General features: G+C 47.9%; 1 protein-coding gene across 1 annotated transcript in view; it reads left to right on the forward strand.

The window, feature by feature from the left end:
* The window catches only part of sf3b2 (splicing factor 3b, subunit 2), a 52,679-nt gene extending 37,278 nt beyond the window's left edge, over positions 1–15,401 (forward strand). Inside the window, exons 18-21 of the mRNA XM_069894121.1 lie at positions 4,324–4,425; positions 4,677–4,776; positions 14,467–14,652; positions 15,251–15,401. Of these exons, the coding sequence (XP_069750222.1) occupies positions 4,324–4,425; positions 4,677–4,776; positions 14,467–14,652; positions 15,251–15,322 (460 nt within the window). The 3' untranslated portion in view covers positions 15,323–15,401. The remainder of the gene's footprint in view (positions 1–4,323; positions 4,426–4,676; positions 4,777–14,466; positions 14,653–15,250) is intronic.
* Positions 15,402–21,188: the final 5,787 nt, after the last annotated feature.

Consider the following 21,188-nt stretch of genomic DNA (forward strand, 5'->3'; position numbering starts at 1 on the left):
CATTTCAATTTCCTGCCCCGTTCCCTCACCAATGTATCTGTCTCATGCACTGCCTGACTGAGATCACCTGCGAATTGGAGGATCAGCACCCCATCTTCCAACCGGATGACACTGAGCACCTTCCCCCCCCTCCCCCACCCCAATCTTTCCCTTTGTCTCTTTTCCTGAAGCTCTCTGTCCCTCTGCCTGCCTCTCTCTCTCTCCATTCTCAGAGCCAAAATCAGTTCTCATCTTCCCTCCTATCATGTCTAAATTAACACATTTTGTCTGATGGTCTGCCCTCCTCCCCCTCCCATTCTCCCCCCCCCCCCCACCCCATTTTCCCAGTCTTTAATTCAAACGCTGTGTTTCTTGAAGAAAGACTTGGGCTCAAAGTGTCAGTCATATTATCTTTACCTCTTAAGCCCACTGTGAGACCAGCTGAGTTCCTCCAGCATCTGTGTTTTGACTGCGTTCCCAGCGTCTGTGCAGGCTTTAGTGTTTCACTCCTCTCTCTGTGTCAGCAACCATTCTATTAATCAAATCCTTGAAGCACCTGGTGTGCAGGACGCATGCTAATATTAGCAGCACCCCCCCCCACCAGCGAAAGGTGGTTGCAACATGGCCAGTGCTCACAGCTTGAACAACAGAATGTGTGTCAAGAGCAGAGCGACCGCTCGGGTTCTCGTCCCCTTACAGGGTTCGTGGGGTGGGGGGGGAGGAATCTGAGGCCCGTTCTCCTCAGGTGAACCGGGACGCCACTGTGTCATTCCATTTTGTCCACCTCATCTTCTGCCTCCGGTTGTGTTCTAACCTCGGTCGGGGGCCCAACTTGCTCCTGTCACTCTGCGGGGTGGTTTGAAGTAAAAACACCATGCTGGAGAAACTCTGCAGGCCAAACCACGGACTTTATATGGCAAAGACAAAGATACACCTTCCAACATTTCAGGCTTGACCCCGTCATCACAGTATGTACAAAATGGTAGCAGGTGCCCGAACAAAATGGCAGAGGGGCAAGGGTAGGGGGAGGAGTATGGTCCCTACATGACGAGGTGGTCAAGTGGTTAAGGCAATAGACTGCTAGTCCATTGTGCTCTGCACATGTGGGTACAAATCCCATCCTTGTCGTTATTTTGGAGAGACGGTTAGCGTAATGGTTAGCACCACATGGTTACAGCGCCCACGATCGATACTGGGGTTCAAATCCCGCGCTGTCTGTAAGGAGTTTGTACATTCTCCCTGTGTCTGCGTGGGTTTTCCCTGGGGGTGGGGGCTCCTGTTTCCTCTCACTGTTCAAAACGTAGGTCAATTGGGTGTAATTGGGCAGCATGGGTTCATACCGTGCTGTATGCCTTAAAAAAAAAAAATTTTTTTAAAGGCAGGAGGTAATAGATGGATAAGGGAGGGAGGACACAGTGCAGTTGGGGAGGAGGGGATGACTCAAGCTAAAGGAAAGAAGACGAGGAAAAGGAGGAAGAGCAGAGAGTGGGCCAGCGGAAACTGGAGAATTCGATGTTAATGACGTCCGGTTGGAGAGGGCCCAGACAGAAAATCAAGGGCTGTTCCTCCAATTTACGGGTGGTCTTGGTGGGATAGTCCTTGAGGTCACAGACAGACATGTCAGTGTGGGAGTGGGACACGTATTGTAGTGATCGGCCACTGGGAGATCCCTGTTACCCAGGTGCTCAGCGAACCGACCTCCCAGTCTGCGCCCATTCTCTCCGATTTAGAAACAGCCACAGCAGGAGCACGGGATGCAGTAGATGATTCCCACGGATACATGTGAAGTGTTGCTTTACTTGCAAGGACTGTTTGGGACCATAGACTGTGGCGAGGGAGGACACGTGGGCAAAAGTGTGGCTGCGGTTGCAGGGGGAGGTTCCGGGGGTAAAGATGTATCACTGATGTTTTGGGCCTCCCCCCTTCTTCAAGGTACATCCAGGAGACACTGTGCGACCGGCTGAGTTCTTCCAGCACTTACTGCCGGTCAGTTAGTTTCTCCTTGTGGGTCACATTGTGAAGGTCTTCCGCTGCTTTAAATCTGGAGGTGCAGCACAGTAACTGGCTCTTCCGGCCCACGAAGCCCGCCCCTCCCAATACACCCCTGGTTGGGGCAGCACAGTTAGTGCAGCAGTGTTACAGCCCCAGCGATCAGGCCCAGGGTTCAAATCCTGCAGGAGTTGGTATGTTCTCTCCTTGTCTGCGTGGTTCTCTCCACCATTTGAAACGTACCGGGGACTGTAGGTCAGTTGGGTGCAATTGGGCGGCACAGGCTTGTGGGCTGAAAGGGCCTGTGCTGTCTTTAAAAAAAAAGGTGGAGCACCCAGAGGAAACCCCACAAGGAGAACATCCAAACTCCTTACTGACAGCAGTAGATTTGAACCCGGGTTATTGTTGCTGTAATGACATGACGTTAACCATTCCGCCCTAACCTTGGCCCGTCATCTCCTCTGTGGATTCCTGATGCCATGGACGTTGTTTCAACGGACCTGTGGTTTCTCATCGCCCTGGTGGCTGCTATCCTGTTTTCAGTGGTGCCTTGAATCGCTACCATTGCCAGGCCATTCCCCAATGAGGCAGATAGAAGGTGACAACAGCAAAGTGCCCCAACCTCATGAGGGCCTCGTTTCAGTCTGTCTATGAATATTTCAGTTTAATTTACCTCTGGTCGTATCCGAAAATTGTTCCTGACACGATTCTGTCATCAGTTGGTCAATGACTAGGGGGTGGTATTTCCAATCTAGTTGTAATCCATCTCCTTGTATTTAATTTCATTTATAGCCATCTAGCTCGGTAACAAGCTCTTCCGGCCCATGAGCTCAATTACATGCAATAGACCTACGACCCCCACCCCCCTGGTATGTTTTCGAAGGATGGGAGTAAACTGCAGCGTCCAGAGGAGCCCACACAGACACGGGGAGACCGTACAAACTCCTTACAGACAGCGTCGGATTTAAATCTGGGTCACCTGCGCTATAACAGCGTTCCGCAAACCATGCTGCTCCTACAACAGTTAGCTCAGGAAAAGGCCCTTCAGCCCCATGTGTCTGTACTGGACAATATCCAACAACAAATCTGCTGCTTGCACATGATGCAGATCGTTTGAGACGCTGCACATCCGCGTGTCTTGTCTAGAACAGCCTTTCTCAACCTTGTTCTCTGGCTATTCCCCCCCCGGAGGACTCTGCTCAAAGTTTATGGGCCCCTTCACTGTGAAGCACTCGTCTTCTTACTTTCTTCCATACTTCCCTCCTGCTGCCCACATTAAAAAAGAAAAAAAAAATTGTTATTGAAAGGAATACCAGGCTTTCACCTCGGTGTGCCCCCGGCGGGGTTCCCTTTGAGAGTGGTGGTCTAGAAGCTTCTCGATCAGCTCCCACCACTCTCTGCAAAAAAAAATTTTAAAAGGACCTCTGCACATCACGTTAAACGTCGCCCCCTCACCTTCAACCTGGTACTGCACAGTTAGCGCGACATTGTTACAGTGCCAGCGAAGCAGGTTTGAGTCCCGCGCTGGCCATAAGGTGTTTGAACATTCTCCCCGTGTCTACTTGGGTTTTCCCCAGTTTCCACCCATCCTTCAAAGTGGCAGGGGGATTGTAGGTTAATTGGGTTTGTGGGCCAGAAGTGCCTGTTACTGTGCTGTTGGGGGGATTGTACACTCTCGATACCTCTCCCATTTTATAATCTTCAATCAGGTCTCCCCTTAGACTGACCCACCAGAGGAAATAACCCAAGCTTATCCAACCTCTCACTCGAATGTCCGCAGGCACCGTGGTCAACGCAAAAGTACAATTGGTTACATGAAGCGTGTGGGGCACTGCGGTTGAAGTAGCAGTTAGCGCAATGGCTTTACAGCACCAGGGATCGGGACTGGGCCTCGAATGCCGCACCGTCCGTAAGGAGCGTGTACCTTCTTCCCGTGTCTGTGGGCTTTCCCCAGGGGCTCTGGTTTCCTCCCACCCTTCAAAACGTGCCGGGGATGTAGGTTAATTGGGCGGTGCAGGCACATGGGCCAAAATGGCCTGTTGCCGTGCTGTCTGTCTAAATCCTGCATGGCCATTTTACTTCTCTCCTGGGTGGACGGACACTCTCTCTGACAATGCCAGGGGGCAAGGAGAGAACTTGGGTCACTGCTCTGTGCGCAAGCCTGTGCTCTGACCCGGGAGGGTCTACCAGAATCACGTGAGTCCAATTTCCCAAGTGCCCATGGTGGGAGCTCCCAGCTCGGGCCTCGGAAGGGGGGGTGGAGGAGCTGACCTGACATCCCTCCGCCACGCCCCACCACATCCCTTGCCCTGCTGCACCAGGCTGAACAGTGGCTCTCCTTCTCTGTTTCGGCAGTGGCTTGATCACTCCGGGAGGCTTCTCCTCTGTGCCAGCAGGAATGGAGACGCCCGAGCTCATTGAGCTGAGGAAGAAGAAGATTGAAGAGGCCATGGACGGGTGAGAGCGGGGCGCACTGCGGCAAGGATGGGGGGAGCGCCGGGGCCATGGTTGCTGGGGCGTGGCAGACGGCCTGCTGAGCAGTCTCGTCTGGCATCTGTCAGGTTCAAGGAGGGGGAGATGGGTGGGGGAGGGGGTGGGGTGGGAGGGGCTGCAGTAGGGAGAGGATAGAGGAGAAGGGACTGCAGGGAAGGGGGAGGGTCTGCAGAGCTGTCTGCGCCCTGACTGTGCCCCTGTTCCCGTGCCCACAGTGGTGAGACACCCCAGCTGTACATCCCGGTGCCAGAGAAGAGAACGGCGACGATAGGTGGCGCCATGATGGGCTCCACGCACATTTACGACATGTCAGCGGTAAGTCTCCCCCCACCCCCACCATGAACATAGAGCAGACCTGGCCCACATCCAACCGCTCCTGAACCCTGGGATCTACACCCTTGCCTGACAAGGATCTGTCTGCAGCAGTGGCGGTGATCACCCGGTGGCCAACCATTTCAGACCCCATTCCCCACCGACGTGTCCGTCCGTGGCCTCGTGCTCTGCCAAACCGAGACCACCCTGCAAATTGGAGGAGCCAGATGTAATATTTTGTCTGGGTGCTCGCCATCCATCGACTTCTCTGGTATCTATTAACCCCTGCCTCCCTCCCTCGCCCCTCCCTTGGCTCTTTCTCCCTCCCCTCCCCCTCCCTCCTTTGCACCTCCCCATCTCCATAAAGAATACTGCGTGACCTGCAGAGTTTCTCCAGCATTTTTGTGTGGAGGATATTTCATGGCCTCTTTTTGCCTTCCTAGTTTTCACAGAGGCTCTCCTCCACTCTGTTTGTTCTCAACTTTCTTTCTCGGTGGGAGTTGTCTATACCTGTTGCACTATCTCCCTCTTCCGTCCTGATCAAGCCTCAACGGCCTTCCAGGATTGTTAACTTTGCCGCATGTTTATGCCTCATTCAAGGCTGGTGAATTTTCACTGCCTTTTTGCTTCACAATTGGGTTTTCTGCAGCATCTTTGCCTTGCCCCCTTTCTGATGGACAAATGGACCCATACGCAATCTGCCCGGGGAGGTGGGGGGGGGGCGGTCAAGCAGTGTTCTGCAGGGAGGGAGGGTGCAGCCGGTCTTTCTCTCCCCTGGGTGCTGTTCAGCTGGCTGAGTACCCACCCTCCCAAGTGACAGTCCATCGTGGTGGATGAACGGCGTGTGGCTCACGGAGTCAACGGGACGTCATGGCACGGGAGGAGGGGGAGGCTGCCAGTGGTTGGGGATCTACTTGAGGGATGAATTCCATGCTGAACTGTTATGCTCCCTCATCCCACTGACCTGCGCCCACCCCATCTCCCTCCATACCCCTCCCATCCATGTACCTGTCCAAATTCTTAAATGTCAAAACTGAGCCTGCATTCACCACTTCAGCTCGTTCCGCACCCCCACTGCTCTCTGTGTGAAGAAGCTTCCCCTAACCCTTTCCCCTTTCACCTTTGACCCATGTCCTCTGGTTTTAACCTACTCTCAGGGGAAAAAGCCGACCTACATTTACTCTGTCTATCCCCCTCCAGCATCTGCCAGATTAGGGAGTGGGGAGTGGTGGGGGGGAGCGAGGAGGGGAAGGTGGGGGGGAGAGAGAGAGATGTTTCAGTCCGGACCTTTCAGTAGTGAGAATACAGAGGGGAGATGGCCAGGGTGGGAGGGGATGGACATTGTTGTCATCTAACATAGAATACATTCCAGCCCCTTGGCCCACAGCATTGTGCTAACCTATTACAAATCTCAAAGCACTAACCTTCCCTACCTCATAACCTCTAGTTTTCTTTCGTCCGTGTGCCCATGTCTTTTAAATGCCTCTACTGTTCCAGCTTCCACCACCATCCCTGGCAATACATTTCAGGCACCCACAACTCTGTGTCTCCCCTAAATGTCCCTCCCTTCATCTTGTTCAGATGTCCCCTTGTGTTTGCGACTCCTGCCCTGGAACAGAGGCATTGGCCGTCCACCCTTTCTACGCCTCTCATATCACATCTCCTCTTATCCTTCTTCGCTCCAAAGAGAAAGGTCCCAGCTCATAAGGCTTATTTTCCAATCCAGGCAACATCCTGGTGAATCTCATCTGCCCCCTCCCCACAGAGTCCACATCCTTCCTTTGAAGAGGTGACCAGAACTGAACACAATTCTCCAATGGGGTCTCACCAGAGATTTGAGGAGCTGCAACATGACCTTGACTTTTGAACTCAAACCCATGACTAATGAAGCCCAGCATCCCATTGGCCTTCATAACGATCCTATCAACCTATGATGCGACCTTGAGGGATGAATGGATTTGCACCCCAAGGTCCCTCTGTTCCTCTAACCATTAACCCAGGCCTCGGGTTTGCCCTTCCATAATGCATCACCTCACACTGATCCTGATTGAACTCCATCTGCCACTTCTCTGCCCAACTCTGCGTCCTGTTGTAACCTATAACAATCATCAAGGCCATCCACGTGTGTCATCCGCAAACTTACTGACCCATCCTTCCCAATCTTCATCTAGGTCATCTATAAAAATCTAAAGGGGTCTTTGCAATCCACTTATTGTCCCACCCCCTACTGACCAGACACCTACCCTACTCTTTTTTTAATTTATTTTTCACACTATGAACCATATTAACCAAAATACACACAAACATTTCCCTCTTGAATATACATAGTGTCATTTTCTCCCCTTCCCCCCCTTCCATCCCCCTCCCAACCCACTAAACGTTCAACATATACAATACAATAAACCCATTAAACAATGTCATCACACAATGAAAATAAACAAAATTGTGTCATCTATTTTTACACACTGGGTCAGTTCATTTTGTCTTCTCATTCTGTCATTTTAGGGGGTGGAGGTCCGTGGTAGGCCCTCTCTGTGGTGTTCCATGTACGGTTACCAAATTTGTTCGAATAATGTGACTTTATTTTTTAAATTATGTTATTTTTTCCAATGGAATACATTTATTCATTTCTATGTACCATTGCTGTACTCTCAGGCTCTCTTCTGATTTCCAGGTTGACATTATACATTTTTTTGCTACAGCTAAGGCTATCATAATAAATCTTTTTTGTGCTTCATCCAAATTGAGGCCTAGTTCTTTACTTCTTATATTACTTAGAAGAAAGATCTCTGGATTTTTTGGTATGTTGCTTTTTGTGATTTTATTTAATACCTGATTTAGATCTTCCCAAAACTTTACCACTTTCTCACATGCCCAAATTGCATGTACTGTTGTTCCCGTTTCCTTCTTACAGCGAAAACATCTATCTGATACCGTTGGTACCCATTTATTTAATTTTTGGGGTGTGATATATAGCCTGTGTAACCAATTATATTGTATCATGCGTAACCTCGTGTTTATTGTATTTCTCATAGTTCTGGAGCATAGCTTTTCCCATTTTTCATTTTTTATCTTTATGTTTAGATCTTGTTCCCACTTTTGTTTGGGTTTACAGCTTATTTCATCGTTCTCTTTCTCTTGCAGCTTGATGTACATGTTTGTTATAAATCTTTTAATTATCATTGTGTCTGTAATCACATATTCAAAGCTGCTTCCTTCTGGTAACCTCAGCTTGCTTCCCAATTTGTCCTTCAAGTAGGTTTTCAGTTGGTGGTATGCAAACATTGTACCATGAGTTATACCATATTTGTACTTCATTTGTTCAAAAGATAATAAATTATTTCCCAAAAAACAATTTTCTATTCTTTTGATCCCTTTCCTCTCCCATTCTCTAAAGGAAAGGTTATCTATTGTGAAAGGGATTAGTTGATTTTCCGTCAATAATAATTTTGGTATTGGAAAATTGTCATTTTTTCCTTTCTATGTGAATCTTCTTCCAAATGTTGAGCAGATGGTCCAGTATTGGTGAACTTCTATATTACACCAGTTTTTCATCCCACTTATAAAGTATATGTTCCGGTACCTTCTCCCCTATTTTATCTAGCTCTAATCTGGTCCACTCTGGTTTTTCCCTTGTTTGATAAAAATCTGATAGATATCTTAATTGTGCTGCTCTATATAAGTCTTAAAGTTTGGTAGCTGTAAGCCCCCTTGTTTGTACCATTCTGTTAATTTATCTAGTGCTATCCTCAGTTTCTCCCCTTTCCATAAGAATTTCCTTATTATTTTCTTTAGCTCATTGAAGAATTTCTCTGTTAAGGGAATTGGTAATAATTGAAATAGGTATTGTATCCTTGGGAAGATATTCATTTTAATGCAATTTACCCTTCCTATCAGTGTTAGTGGTAAATCTTTCCAATGTTCTAAGTCATCTTGTAATTTCTTCATTAATGGCTGATGATTTAATTTGTATAGATGGTCTAGATTATTATCTAGTCTAATACCTAGGTATCGGATTGCTTGTGTTTGCCATTTAAATGGTGACTCTTTCTTAAAATTTGTGAAATCCGCATTATTCATTGGCATCACTTCACTTTTATTTGCGTTGATCTTGTACCCCGATACTTCTCTATATTCCTTCAATTTCTTGTGTAATTCTTTTATTGATAATTCTGGTTCTGTTAAGTATACTATGACATCATCTGTAAATAGATTGATTTTATATTCCTTCTCTTTTATTTTTATCCCTTTTATTTTATTTTCTATTCTTATCAATTCTGCCAAGTGTTCTATAGCTAAAGCGAACAGTGAGGGAGATGGTGGACATCCCTGCCCAGTTGACCTGATTAATTTAAATTGGTTTGATTATATATCCATTTACTATCACCTTTGTCAATGGTCCCTTATATAATGCTTTAATCCAATTAACATATTTCTCTGGTAGGTTGAACCTCTGTTGTACTTTGAATAAATAATTCCATTCTACCCTGTCAAAGGCTTTCTCTGCGTCTAAAGCAACCGCCACTGTTGGTGTCTTATTTCCTTGTACTGCATGGATTAAGTTAATGAACTTACAGATATTGTCCGTTGTTCGTCTTAATAAATACAGTTTGATCTAGTTTTACTATTTTTGGTACACAGTCGGTCAATCTGTTTGCTAATAGTTTAGCTATTATCTTATAATCTGAGTTAAGTAGAGATATTGGTCTATACGATGTTGGTGTTGGTATCTTTCCCCGTCTTTGGATTTACTGTAATTATGGCTGTTTTACATGAATATGGCATGTTTTGTGTTTCTTCAATCTGGTTCATTACTTCAGGAGAGGAGGAATTAATAAGTCTTTAAATGTTTTATAGAATTCTATTTGGAGTCCGTCCTCTCCAGGCGTTTTATTGTTCGGTAGCTTTTTTAATATATCCTGTATTTCCTCTATTTCAAATGGTTTTATCAATTTCTTTTACTCCTCTTTTTGCAATTTCGGTAGTTCAATTTTAGCTAGAAACTCATCTATTTTGTCTTCTTTCCCTTCGTTCTCAGTTCGGTATAATTGCTCGTAGAATTCCTTGAGGTTTTCATTGATCTCTGTTGGGTTATAAGTAATTTGTTTGTCCTTTTTCCTTGTTGCCAATACCGTTCTTTTAGCTTGTTTTGTTTTAAGATGCCAGATTAGTATTTTGTGCGTTTTTTCTCCTAGCTCATAATACTTCTGCTTTGTCTTCATTATGTTCTTCTCCACCTTATATATTTGTAGTGTTTCGTATTTTATTTTTTTGTCTGCCAATTCTCTTCTTTTTGTTGCATCTTCCCTAGTAACTAGTTCTTTTTCAGTACTTACTATTTCCCTTTCCAGCTGTTCTATTTCCCGATTGTAGTCCTTCTTCATCTTAGTTACGTAACTTATTATCTGCCCTCTGATGAAGGCTTTCATTGCATCCTATAATATAAATTTATCTTTCACTGATTCCGTATTTATTTCAAAGTACATTTTAATTTGGCGCTCAATGAATTCTCTAAAATCCTGTCTTTTAAGTAGCATAGAGTTTAATCTCCATCTATACGTTCTTGATGGGATGTCCTCCAGCTCTATTGCTAATAACAGGGGTGAGTGATCTGATAACAATCTAGCTTTATATTCCATTTTCCTAACTCTCCCTTGGATGTGGGCTGACAACAGGAACAGGTCAATCCTTGAGTATGTTTTATGTCTACTCGAATAATATGAGTATTCCTTCTCCTTTGGATGTTGTCTCCTCCATATATCCATGTTGCATTTCCTGCATTGATTTAACCATAAATTTGGCTACTTTGTTCTTTCTGCTAGTCTTTTGTCTTTTTTATCCATCTTTGAATCCAAATTAAGGTTAAAGTCCCCTCCTATCAATATATTCTCCTGCGTATCTACAATCTTCAAAAAGATATCATAAAAAAGATTGCATAAACTTCTGATCCTCTTCATTAGGTGCATAAATATTGAGTAAATTCCAAAATTCTGAATATATCTGACACTTTATCATTACATACCTCCCTGCTGGATCTATTATTTCCTCCTCTATTTTGATTGGTACATTTTTATTGATTAACATAGCTACTTCTCTGGCTTTTGAGTTATATGATCCTGCAGTTAATTTCTTGTGTTCCACTTCAGTTAGATGCGTTTCCTGCACGAATGCTATATCAATTTTTTCAGTAAATTTAATAGCCTCTTCCTTTTGATTTGGTTATATATTCCGTTAATATTTATAGTCGTATAGTTCAACATGGCCATTTCATACTTTGTTTACATCACATTTCCGCTTCCTCACCACCACCTTTCCCCTTTTCCCCATTTCCATTTCTCAGTTTTCTATTTTTGAACACACTGTAAGACAACACTTCTAAATTATAAAATATTTCAACCATTCCCACATCTAAAATTCCCTTAACCCCAAGTGGTTCCCCCCCCCCCCCCCCCACTCTGAGTCGCCCCTTGTTCCTTGCCGGGCATCCACAACTCCCCTCTCCATTCGGACTGCGAGCCCATTCGCAAGTGTCAACTGATTTCGTAGTGACTGTTGTTCTCTCCCACCCAACCCCCTCCAGAAAAGACTGTTATCTTCCCATTACAACAAAGCTCCCCCTCATTTCTTCTCTTTTTCTTTGTTTTATTTATTTATTATTTTTAAAAATTTTAACCCCTTCTTTTTAACCCCCCATTCTCCCTTACTTCCCTTTTTTCCCCACCTTTAGTTCTTACTTATACATTATTTTTACTTCTTTATATGTAGTTTGTCGTCGTTCTGTGTTCTTGTTACATCTCTTCATCTCTCCTCCTGTCCTGCAGGCATTCTGCAAATTCTCGTGTTTTCTCCAGATCCGAGAACAGTCTGTTTTGCTGCCCTGGGTTAACTATTTTAAGCACCGCTGGATATCTTAACATAAATTTATAGCCTTTCTTCCATAGGATTGACTTTGTTGCGTTAAACTCCTTCCTCTTCTTTAGGAGTTCAAAACTTATGTCTGGGTAGAAAAAAAATTTTTGACCTTTGTATTCCAGTGGTTTTTTGTCTTCTCTAATTTTATTCCTTGCCTTCTCCAATATATTTTCTCTTGTCGTATATCTCAGGAATTTTACTAAAATGGATCTTGGGTTTTGTTGTGACTGTGGTTTTGGGGCTAAAGTTTTGTGTGCCCTTTCTATTTCTATTCCTTCCTGCATTTCTGACATTCCCAGGACTTTTGGGATCAATTCTTTTATAAATTCTTTCATATCTTTGCCTTCATCTTCCTTAAGGCCCACTATCCTTATATTGTTTTGCCTACTATAGTTTTGCATTATATCCATAAAATATAACAACTCCTCTGTTTCTTTAATTTTTTGTCACTTTCTTCCAATTTTCTTTTTAAGTCATTCACTTCCATTTCTACTGCCATGACACATTCTTCCACATTTTCTAATCTTTTCCCTACATCTGTTATGACCAGCTCTATTCTACTCACTTTTTCTTCTGTACTTTTCATTTTTCTTTTAATTTCACTAAATTCTAGTGTCAGCCATTCTTCTAATGCTTTCATTTGTTCTTGAAATTTTTTTTACCTATGTACTGTCCATTCATTTACCTCCTATTCCTCTGTGCAGAGCTTGGTGTTATCCTTCTTATTCTGTATCTGCTCTTGGGTTTGTGTCTTCTATTTCTCTTCCTTGTATCTGTGTCTCTTCTGACTTTCTTGTTGAGCTGCTTGTCTCAGTTTGTTGGGTTTTTTTTTCCATGGTGTCTTGATGTTGGTCCTCTTCTTCTGGGTTGGTTATCTGTTGTGTCTCTAGTTTCCTGTTTTCATTCTCACCCCTGCCGTTCCCGTTGTTTTCTTTATCTTCCAGCTGGGAACCCTGCTGTTGGGTCTCTCTCAGCTGTTCGTGCTGTGGAGTTTCACTCCACAGCTGGTCCCCCCCTCCTGTCGGTGTTGTCTTGTTGTGCGGATTGCGCATGCACAGTTGCGCCCCTCTGTTTAGCTCCGTAAGCCATTTTTGCAGTCCTGCGGTCGGTGGGTCGTGACCCTGCAAGGTCCCTATTAACCTCGGGGAGTGGGTTCCTCTTTTTCGTACAGGTAAGGCCTTCACCTTTCTCTTCCGGCGTCTTTATTTTTTTTTTCTTCCCGTTGTTTTTGGCTTTTCTTTCTTAGGTGCCATTTTCTCCACACCTTTATTTTTAATTTGTTGTGATTTGTGTGTCGAGGGCTTTGCTCTTTCTTCACTTTTTTCCTTCTTTTCTGGCGAGGACTGGTATTCTCCTACTAGCCACTACTCCATCATGTGACTCCTCCTCTACCCCACTTTGTGTGATGCACCTGCCTCCCTGACCCATTTTCCCTCTCTTCCCTGTGACTGGCACCTGTCAATCAACTGCCTCTGTCCTCCTTCAGAGGAGCAGGAGTCGGCCATCCGGCCCGTCGAGTCTGCTCCGCCATTCATTGTGATTATGAGAGGCTCATCTCCACCCCATTTCCCTTAATTACCCATTTCCCTTAATTCTCCAACAGTGTGACCTTGTCTTAAATCTATTTACTGATGTTACCTCCTCTGCTTCAATGGGCAGTGAATTCCACAGATTCCCCTCCCTCTGGGAAAAGCAGTTCCTCCTCATCTCCGTCCTAAATCTACTCCCCTGGATTTTGAGGCCATGTCCCCTCATTCTGGTCTCCCCCACCCATAGGAATAACTTACCGATTTCTATCTCTGCCTTTCTTAATTTTGTACATTTCTATACAATTCCCTCTCAGTCTTCTAAATCCCAGTGAGTCCAGTCCCAGATGATACAATCTCTCCTCATAGGCCAACCCCCCTCATCCCTGGAATCAACCTGGTGAACCTCCTCTGCACCGCCCCCAAAGCCAGTCCGTCCTTCCTCATGTGAGGAGACCAGAACTGCTTCCTCAAGGTGTGAGTGGAAAAAGACACATGTTGGAATTAAAGGCCGGCGAGAAAAAGGGGGAGGCCTGCAGTCCAACAGACAAATGGTGTTAATTGGATTGATTTTGACTCTGTGAGAGGGAGAAGGGAAACCAGAGGACATGGATTATGGGTGAAGGTTGAAGGGGACACGAGGGGGAACTTCTTCACGCAGAGAGCAGTGGGGGTGTGGAATGAGCTGAAGTGGTGAACGCGGGCTCAATTTTAACACTTCAGAAGAATTTGGACAGGTTCGTGGATGGGAGGGGGATGGAGGGCTATGGACTGGGAACAGGTCATTGCGACTGGGCAATATAATGGTTTGGCACCAACTAGAAGGGCTAAAGGGCCTTTTTCTCTGCTCTTGTGTTCTACGTTTCTACGTCTTTACCTCCGATGGGCGGCTGCAAGACTCCTCCAGCATTTCACAGTGTCTGCAAATTTGTGTTTCACTTTTAATTCAGACACCTGCCTGCTTATCACTCATCCCCTGAGGGTCTCGAGCCCGAAACGTTGGCTGTGTATCTTTGCCTTTCTGCTCTGAACTGTGACCAGCATCCCATTCAGCACTCACCCACCCCGTGCCCCCTGTCCCTACTAGAGTGGTGCCCCTCACTCCTATGTTGGAGGGGGAGGTCTCTGAAAGTTCAAGAAACAAATCCAGGGAACCTGCAGAGTCTTCCTGGGCGTGAGCTTTGCACAGGACCCCAGTCCTGCCAGTGTCTCACTGTTCCTCTCCCTTTGTTTCTCCCCACCCCCCTTCCCCCAGGTTATGAGTCGCAAGGGCCCTGCCCCAGAAACCCAGGGGATCGAGGTGGCTCTGGCACCCGAGGAGCTGGAGCTCGACCCCACCGCCATGACCCTGAAGTATGAGGAGCGGGTCCGTGAGCAGCAAGCGCAGGTGGAGAAAGAGGACTTCAGCGACATGGTGGCAGAGCACGCAGCCAAGCAAAAGGTGAGGACAGGACACACACCCACCCCCCCCCCCCTCACTCCCTCTCCCATCAGGATCTTCCCTACCCAACCCCTGTCTCCGGTAGGACTCCCAACTCTTCCGATAAGATCCCCTCCCTTCGCCCTGTCTCCAATCGGACTCCCAAATCCTGTCTCTGATCGGACCCCTCCACTCTCCCCACTCCTGTTTTCAATCGGACCTTTCCCCCTCCCTACTCCTGTCTCCAGTTGTTCCCCTCCCTCCCGTGCTTTCCTCATTTCAGCACTGATCATACTCCCCCTTTCCCCACCACCGGCATGGTGGCAGAGCATGTCACCCAACAAGACAGGCCCCCCAAACTCCTCCCTACATCCTCCCCCCACACCCCCCTTCTCCAACCAGACTCCCCCCCCCCCCCCCTCCCTTGCTCCTGGACCCTCCCAACAATGCCAGTCGGGGTGCCACAAGAGTGACGGGCCAAACGACCTCCTCCTGTTTCTCTGTGGCAGGATGTGAGGGTTTGTCTCCACTGCCCCGTGAGAGGCAGGGGGCAATTGATGTCCTGTAGAAAGTCCACCCCCTGCTGTTTTGGGTTTAACTTGTTCCCCTCCACTTGCAGCAGAAGAAGCGGAAGGCGCAGCCCGCTGACAGCAGTCGTGGGACCAAGAAGTACAAAGAGTTTAAATTTTAGGTTGACCTTTCACCTTCCAGCCCCCATCAGGATCTCCTTCTCCCCGTGTCTGTGTATTAAAGTTGTAATGTTTTTTAAACCACTGGTGTGTTTCCCACTTTCTGTCCCCGTTTCCCTCCTTCCCAGAGGGTCAAAGTTTATTAAACCCCCCCCCCCCCGGTCTCGGAGGTCCTGGCACCCCCCCCCCCTTACCTTGGGGTGGGGGGGTTGGTGATCTCTTCCCCTTGCTGTGGATCAGGTTGGAGATGCTCGCCAGTCTCGTACGGTTCTCGTGATGCTCAGTGGGTGGAGGGGGTTGGCGGAGAGGGAGGGGGCTGTCGGAGCGGACAGGAGAAAGTCGCTTTATGAAGAGGGGGAGTTGGTGGAGGCAGGAGAGAGAGGCGGAGGAGGGGGAGTTGAGGGAGGGGGTGAAGGCGGGGAGAGGTTGAGGCTGGAGCGGGGTGTTGAGGGAAGGATGGGGGAGAGTTGAGAGTCAGGAGGGAAGAGGTGAGGGGAGTTAATGCAGATGAGGGAAGGTTGCATTCTGGAAGGGAGGCACTCTGTGGGAGGGGTCAGTGTAGGTGAGGGAGGATAACACGGGAGAGGGGGGAGTTTTCAGCATTGAGGGAGGGGCATCTCTCAGACTGGACATTAAACCGGACCACAAGATCTTACAGTCACGTTAGAGCAACTGCACTTTTCGCCTGCCCCCTCCCCCACCCCCCACAATGCTGGGGATCTAGGTACAGTGGTGCTGTCTGGGTGAACATTGACAATATATCCTGATCAATACATGAACCATTACACTTGGCAACAAATTTTCCAAAAGGTTTCTTTACTCAGAAACAATTGGGGATTATGCCATTTGACTTCCAGCTGGACACAAAGATCATTTCAGATTTGCTGCATCACTTAGGAAGTTGGAGAAATATTAAATTAACTTATTTTGAATTCATTATGTTTAATTGCATATTGACAATGACATGTTGCATTAGTTCAAACGACCGAAAAATGTTTTTGCCGCCGATTTTCGTTTGCACGGCATCTGATGCCTCTCCTGTCAGGGTCCAATGATCGTTGGCCAGCACCGATGGATTCCAGTCGTCCTGATCCCCCTTTTCACAAGGTCATGGCAAAATCTTTCACCGTGTCCGTCACTGACGGTGCCGAGATCAGCGGGGGAGGCAACCAAGGGCAAATTTTTAATGGACGCGTGGCTCTTCATGGTTCCGTGGGCTTGAAGGGTGTTGTCAATCCGCTGGATGGAGTTTGGAGCTCTGTCGTTGCCAAGAAAAATTCTCAACATCTTTTAATCCCTCCCAGGCCTAAGGCAACATTTGCTTAGCACCTGCACTGAGTGCATGCCCAGGCAGACTTGAGCTGACCAAAACAGCTCGCTCTGTGGGAAATTTACTAGTAGACCTAAAATATGACAGGAACTCACAAAAATGGGTTATATCTGTTTAAAAAAAGGTACGTGATAGGCAAATTTTAGTGTTTTTCGTGATATGATCGGCCCAAAATCTATAAATTCCTGAAGGTGTTCAGGGAGCAGAATCTTTGTTGTCCGATATAACCTGTTGGCATTGGATGCCTGAGATCAGTTGGGCAGCATCTATGGGGAGAGAAGTGGCTGAGAAGTCGGTGTGAGAACCGATGCCTCTTACCAGAGGGTTCGGCAGTGGAGGGGGGTCGATAACTTTCAGGTTCCTGGGGTCAGCATCTCCGAGGATCTGTCCTGGACCTTCCGCGTCGATGCCACCACGAAGGCTCACCAGCGGCTAAACTTAGGAGATTCTGTACGTGTACGGTGTAGTGTTCTGACCGTGTTACATCATTACCTGGTATGGAGGTGTCAACGCACAGGGCAGAAAATGGCCTGCGACATCACGGGCACCAGTCTCCACTCCATCGAGGACATCGACACGAGCCGATGTCTCAAAAAAAAGCAGCCTCTATCCTCAAGGACCCCACCACCACCCAGGCCCTGCCCTCTTCACTCTACTACCATCAGGAAGGAGGTCCAGGAGCCTGAAGACGAACACCCAGCAGCACAAGGACAGCTCAAAATCAGGGTTTATTGTCATGAACAAGTCATGAAATTCTGTGTGTGTGTAGCCCGCGCCGCGTTCTTAGAGGCTGCCTACATCTGCCAGGCGGACTTCACTGAGAGCAGCTATGTCGATGTCAAGTCTGAGGAGTTCATGTGCGATGAGGGCAGACCGACATTCAGGTCGGTGGCTATCAGCCTTGTCTAGCATGGTTCTGATGTTCCAGCATGCTAGCTTGAGTTTGTGAGCATCTTTTGAGGGGGAGGACGTGGACCTGTCCTCGGGCCTGCGCAAAGGAGCTTTTAGGTGGAGTGCAGTGCGCGCAGTACTGGCCCCACCCTTTACACCCATGGTTCGTGTGCCGTGGCCAAGCGAGCTGGGACGTGGCAGCGAGGTCCTTGGGTCGTAGGTTTTATATCGGAGTGGCCTTCTCCTATGCAGGTTTATTACCCGGGCTGGAGGGGTCTGCCTCCCCTCCTAGGTCGGTCCATACTGCCTGGACCGGGGCCAAGGCCGCCGCAGCGCACCCTGTGCCTGGACTGGGGCCGCCGCCTCCCACTCTCTGCCCGTATCTGGGCCTCCGCCTGCCTCACTCGACCGAGGCCGGGGCCGCCGTCTCCCCCTTGCTCCTGCCCGTATCGGGGCCGCCGCCGCCTACCCTTCGCCCGGACCGGGGCCGCTGCTGCTCTCCCTGTGCCCGGACTGGGCACCACGTGAAATTCTGTGTGGTGCGTCAGCAAACTATCATACAACATTACTATTTTTTTTAAATGAATACATTAGTGCACGAAAAGTGAGGCCGTGTCTGGGGGTCGTTGTCCATTCAGAAACCTGATGGTGGGGGGAAAGAAGCCGTCCTTGTGCCGCTGGGTGCTTGTATTCAGGCTGCTGGACATTTACCCTGATGATAGCAGAGTGAAGAGGGTGGTGGGAGTCTTTGAGGATAGAGGCTGCTTTTTTTAAAGATCCCACCTCATGTCGATGTCCTCGATAGAGTGAAGTCTGGTGCCCATGATGTTGCAGGTTAACAACCCTCTGGAGTTTATTCTTATCCTGAGAATTGGTGCCTCTGTACCAGGCAGTGATGCAACCGGCCAGAATGCTCCCGACAGAACCACCTGTAGAAGTTTGAGTCTTCAGTAACGAACCGAATCTCCTCCAACTCCTCACCAAGTCTAGCCGCTGGCAAGCCTTCTTCGCGATTCCATCAGCCTGGAGCTTCTTCCCCTCTGCCATCAGATTCCTGGGTTTAGACATACAGCACAGTTACAGGCCCTTCTGGCCCACGAGCCCATGCCGCCCAATTTATACCCCATTAACCTACAACACCTTGCCAATTTTTGGAAGGTGGGAGGAATCCAGAGCCCCGGGAGGAAACTTGCGGAGAGAGCATGCAAACTCCTTGCAGACGGCGCCAGACCCGCACCCGGATTGCAGGCGCTATGATAGGGTCACACGCTAAAATATATGTACGTGTTCCTAATTGGCTGCAAAGTGCTCTCAGAAAACCAACCTTAACATTCAGGCTCCAGCTCTGTTCCGAAGTTACACTTTGAAGGGCAGTGGGTCAACAAGAAGGCGGCCTGACCCTCCCATTCTGCTCTTAAAACTTCCTTCACCTGGTTTGATCTTTGACCTTGGAAGCTTTTTATTGGGCGGGGGGGGGGTAGAAAATAGAATTTGGGACATGTGCTGCCTTGCGAGAGAGTGAACAATGCTGACCTAGGCCCAGAAGAAATGACTCCATCAGTGCACGCACGAGGTGCTGTTTTCCCCTGCGGGCCAGGTAGAATTTCTACTAAATAGTAGGTCAAAAAAATGACTCAAGGTTCTTGTACAAAGAGAGAAATGTAAACAAGAAGGCAGTGCAAACAAGGTGCAATCCAGAAAATAAATGGTCCATAATAAATAAGCAAAGCAAAAGTCCCTTAAATTAGTCCCTAATTGAGTTTGTCGTTGAGGAGTCTGATGGTGGAGGGGAAGCAGCTGTTCCTGAACCTGGTGGGTGCGAGTCTTGTAGCCCCTGCGCCTCTTGCCCGATGGCAGCAGCGAGAACAGAGCGTGTGCTGGGTGGGGTGGATCCTTGATGATCGCTGCTGCTCTCTGCATTCCCCATAGATGTTCTCGACAGCAGGGAGGGTTTTTGCCTGTGATATACTGGGCTGTGTCCACTACCTTTGGCAGGCCTTTACATTCGGGAGATTTGGTGTCTCTGTGCCAGACCGTGACTCAGCCAGCCAATCAGTGCACTTTCCCACCACACACGTAGAAGTTGGCCACGGTTTTTGACGTCTTATCAAGCATACACAAACTCTTGCCGTGATGCGAAGCTTGGAGGAGTGGGATTTAGCTGTGGATTACCGGGACTGGCGCAGAGTGGACAGATGAAATTTAACCTGGAGAATGCAATGGAATATTTTGGCAAGGAGGGAAGGTTGATGTTCAAGGACATCTGATTGTACGTATGGTATATAACCCGCTGAAACAGTGTGCCCAAACCATGGGGCACGCACAGAAACACCACAGAAAAATCACACAGATATTCAATATTTGATTTTAATTTTTTTTAAAATTTAGACATCCAGCACAATAACAGATCATTTCAGCTCACAAGTCCGTCAAGTCCAATTCACGGACAACCCCCAGTATGTTTTGAACGGTGGGAGGAAACCAGAGCCCCCACCCCAGAGAAAACCCATGCAGTCATGGGGAAAACTGTAACAGTGTAAGGTTTTTGGAGGGTAGGAGGAAACTGGAACCCCCGGTAGGGGTCCCAAAGGGTTTGCAGAGACAGAGGGACTCGATTGGGGGATGAGGTGTAAAACCCGAGATGTGTCCCACACACACTGACCCTCACTGGGGGATAATGGGTACCACACACACTGACCTTCACTGGGGGGATGGGTCCCACACACACTGTCCCTCACTGGGGGGGGAACAGGTCTCTATCACACACGCACGCAACACAAATCTTTACTGGGTTACAACTGGAATGAACACCAGCAGGTGAGAGGGGAAAGAACTCCAAATTCCTGGGCGTCAACATCCTGGAGGCTCCACATCGATGCAGTCATGAGGAAGGGTCGCCAGTGGCTAGACTTTGTGAGGACTTTGAGACGATTCTTTCAAACTTCCACTGCTGTACCGCAGAGAGGATTCAGGCCGGCTGCATCACTGCCTGGGACAGAGGCGCCAACTCTCAGGACAAGAATAAACTCCAGAGGGTTGTTAACCTGCGGCATCAGGGGCCCCAGACTCCACTCCATCAAGGACATTGACACAAGGTGGGGTCTTAAAAAAGCAGCCTCTCTCCTCAAAGACCCCCACCACACTCAGGCCACGCCTTCTTCACTCTGCTACCATCAGGAAGGAGGTCCAGGAGCCCGAAGACTAGCACAAGGGACGGCTTCTTCCCCTCCGCCATCAGACTCCCGAATGGACAACGACCCCCCTCCCCCCCAGGCCTGGCCTCACCTTCTCTCTGTTCTCTGAGCCAATTTATTTATTTTTAATTGTAATTTGCTGCAGAACAGGGGCCTTTGCGCCATGTCTGGAGGGATCGTTTCCGATTGTGGGTTACCCCACTTTGGGAAGGGTGGGAGGCCAATGGAACCATGGGAATCGGTCCAGGGATGAGGAATCAGTGACATGCTCAGACTGAAGAATTTGGAACTCTTCTGCTGAACAAGGTTGGTGGGGATGTGCCAGAATGAGATTAGATCTGGCGCTGCCTGGACGCATCTCAAGAACATCTGTGTAATGTGGTGATGGGGAAGGTCCAGGAGGAATACAGATGAAAGAAACTTAATTACTCAGTAAAGTGATCTGTCGAGATG

Source organism: Narcine bancroftii, chromosome 8 (assembly GCF_036971445.1).
Source record: "Narcine bancroftii isolate sNarBan1 chromosome 8, sNarBan1.hap1, whole genome shotgun sequence".
NCBI classification, from domain to species: Eukaryota; Metazoa; Chordata; class Chondrichthyes; order Torpediniformes; family Narcinidae; genus Narcine; species Narcine bancroftii.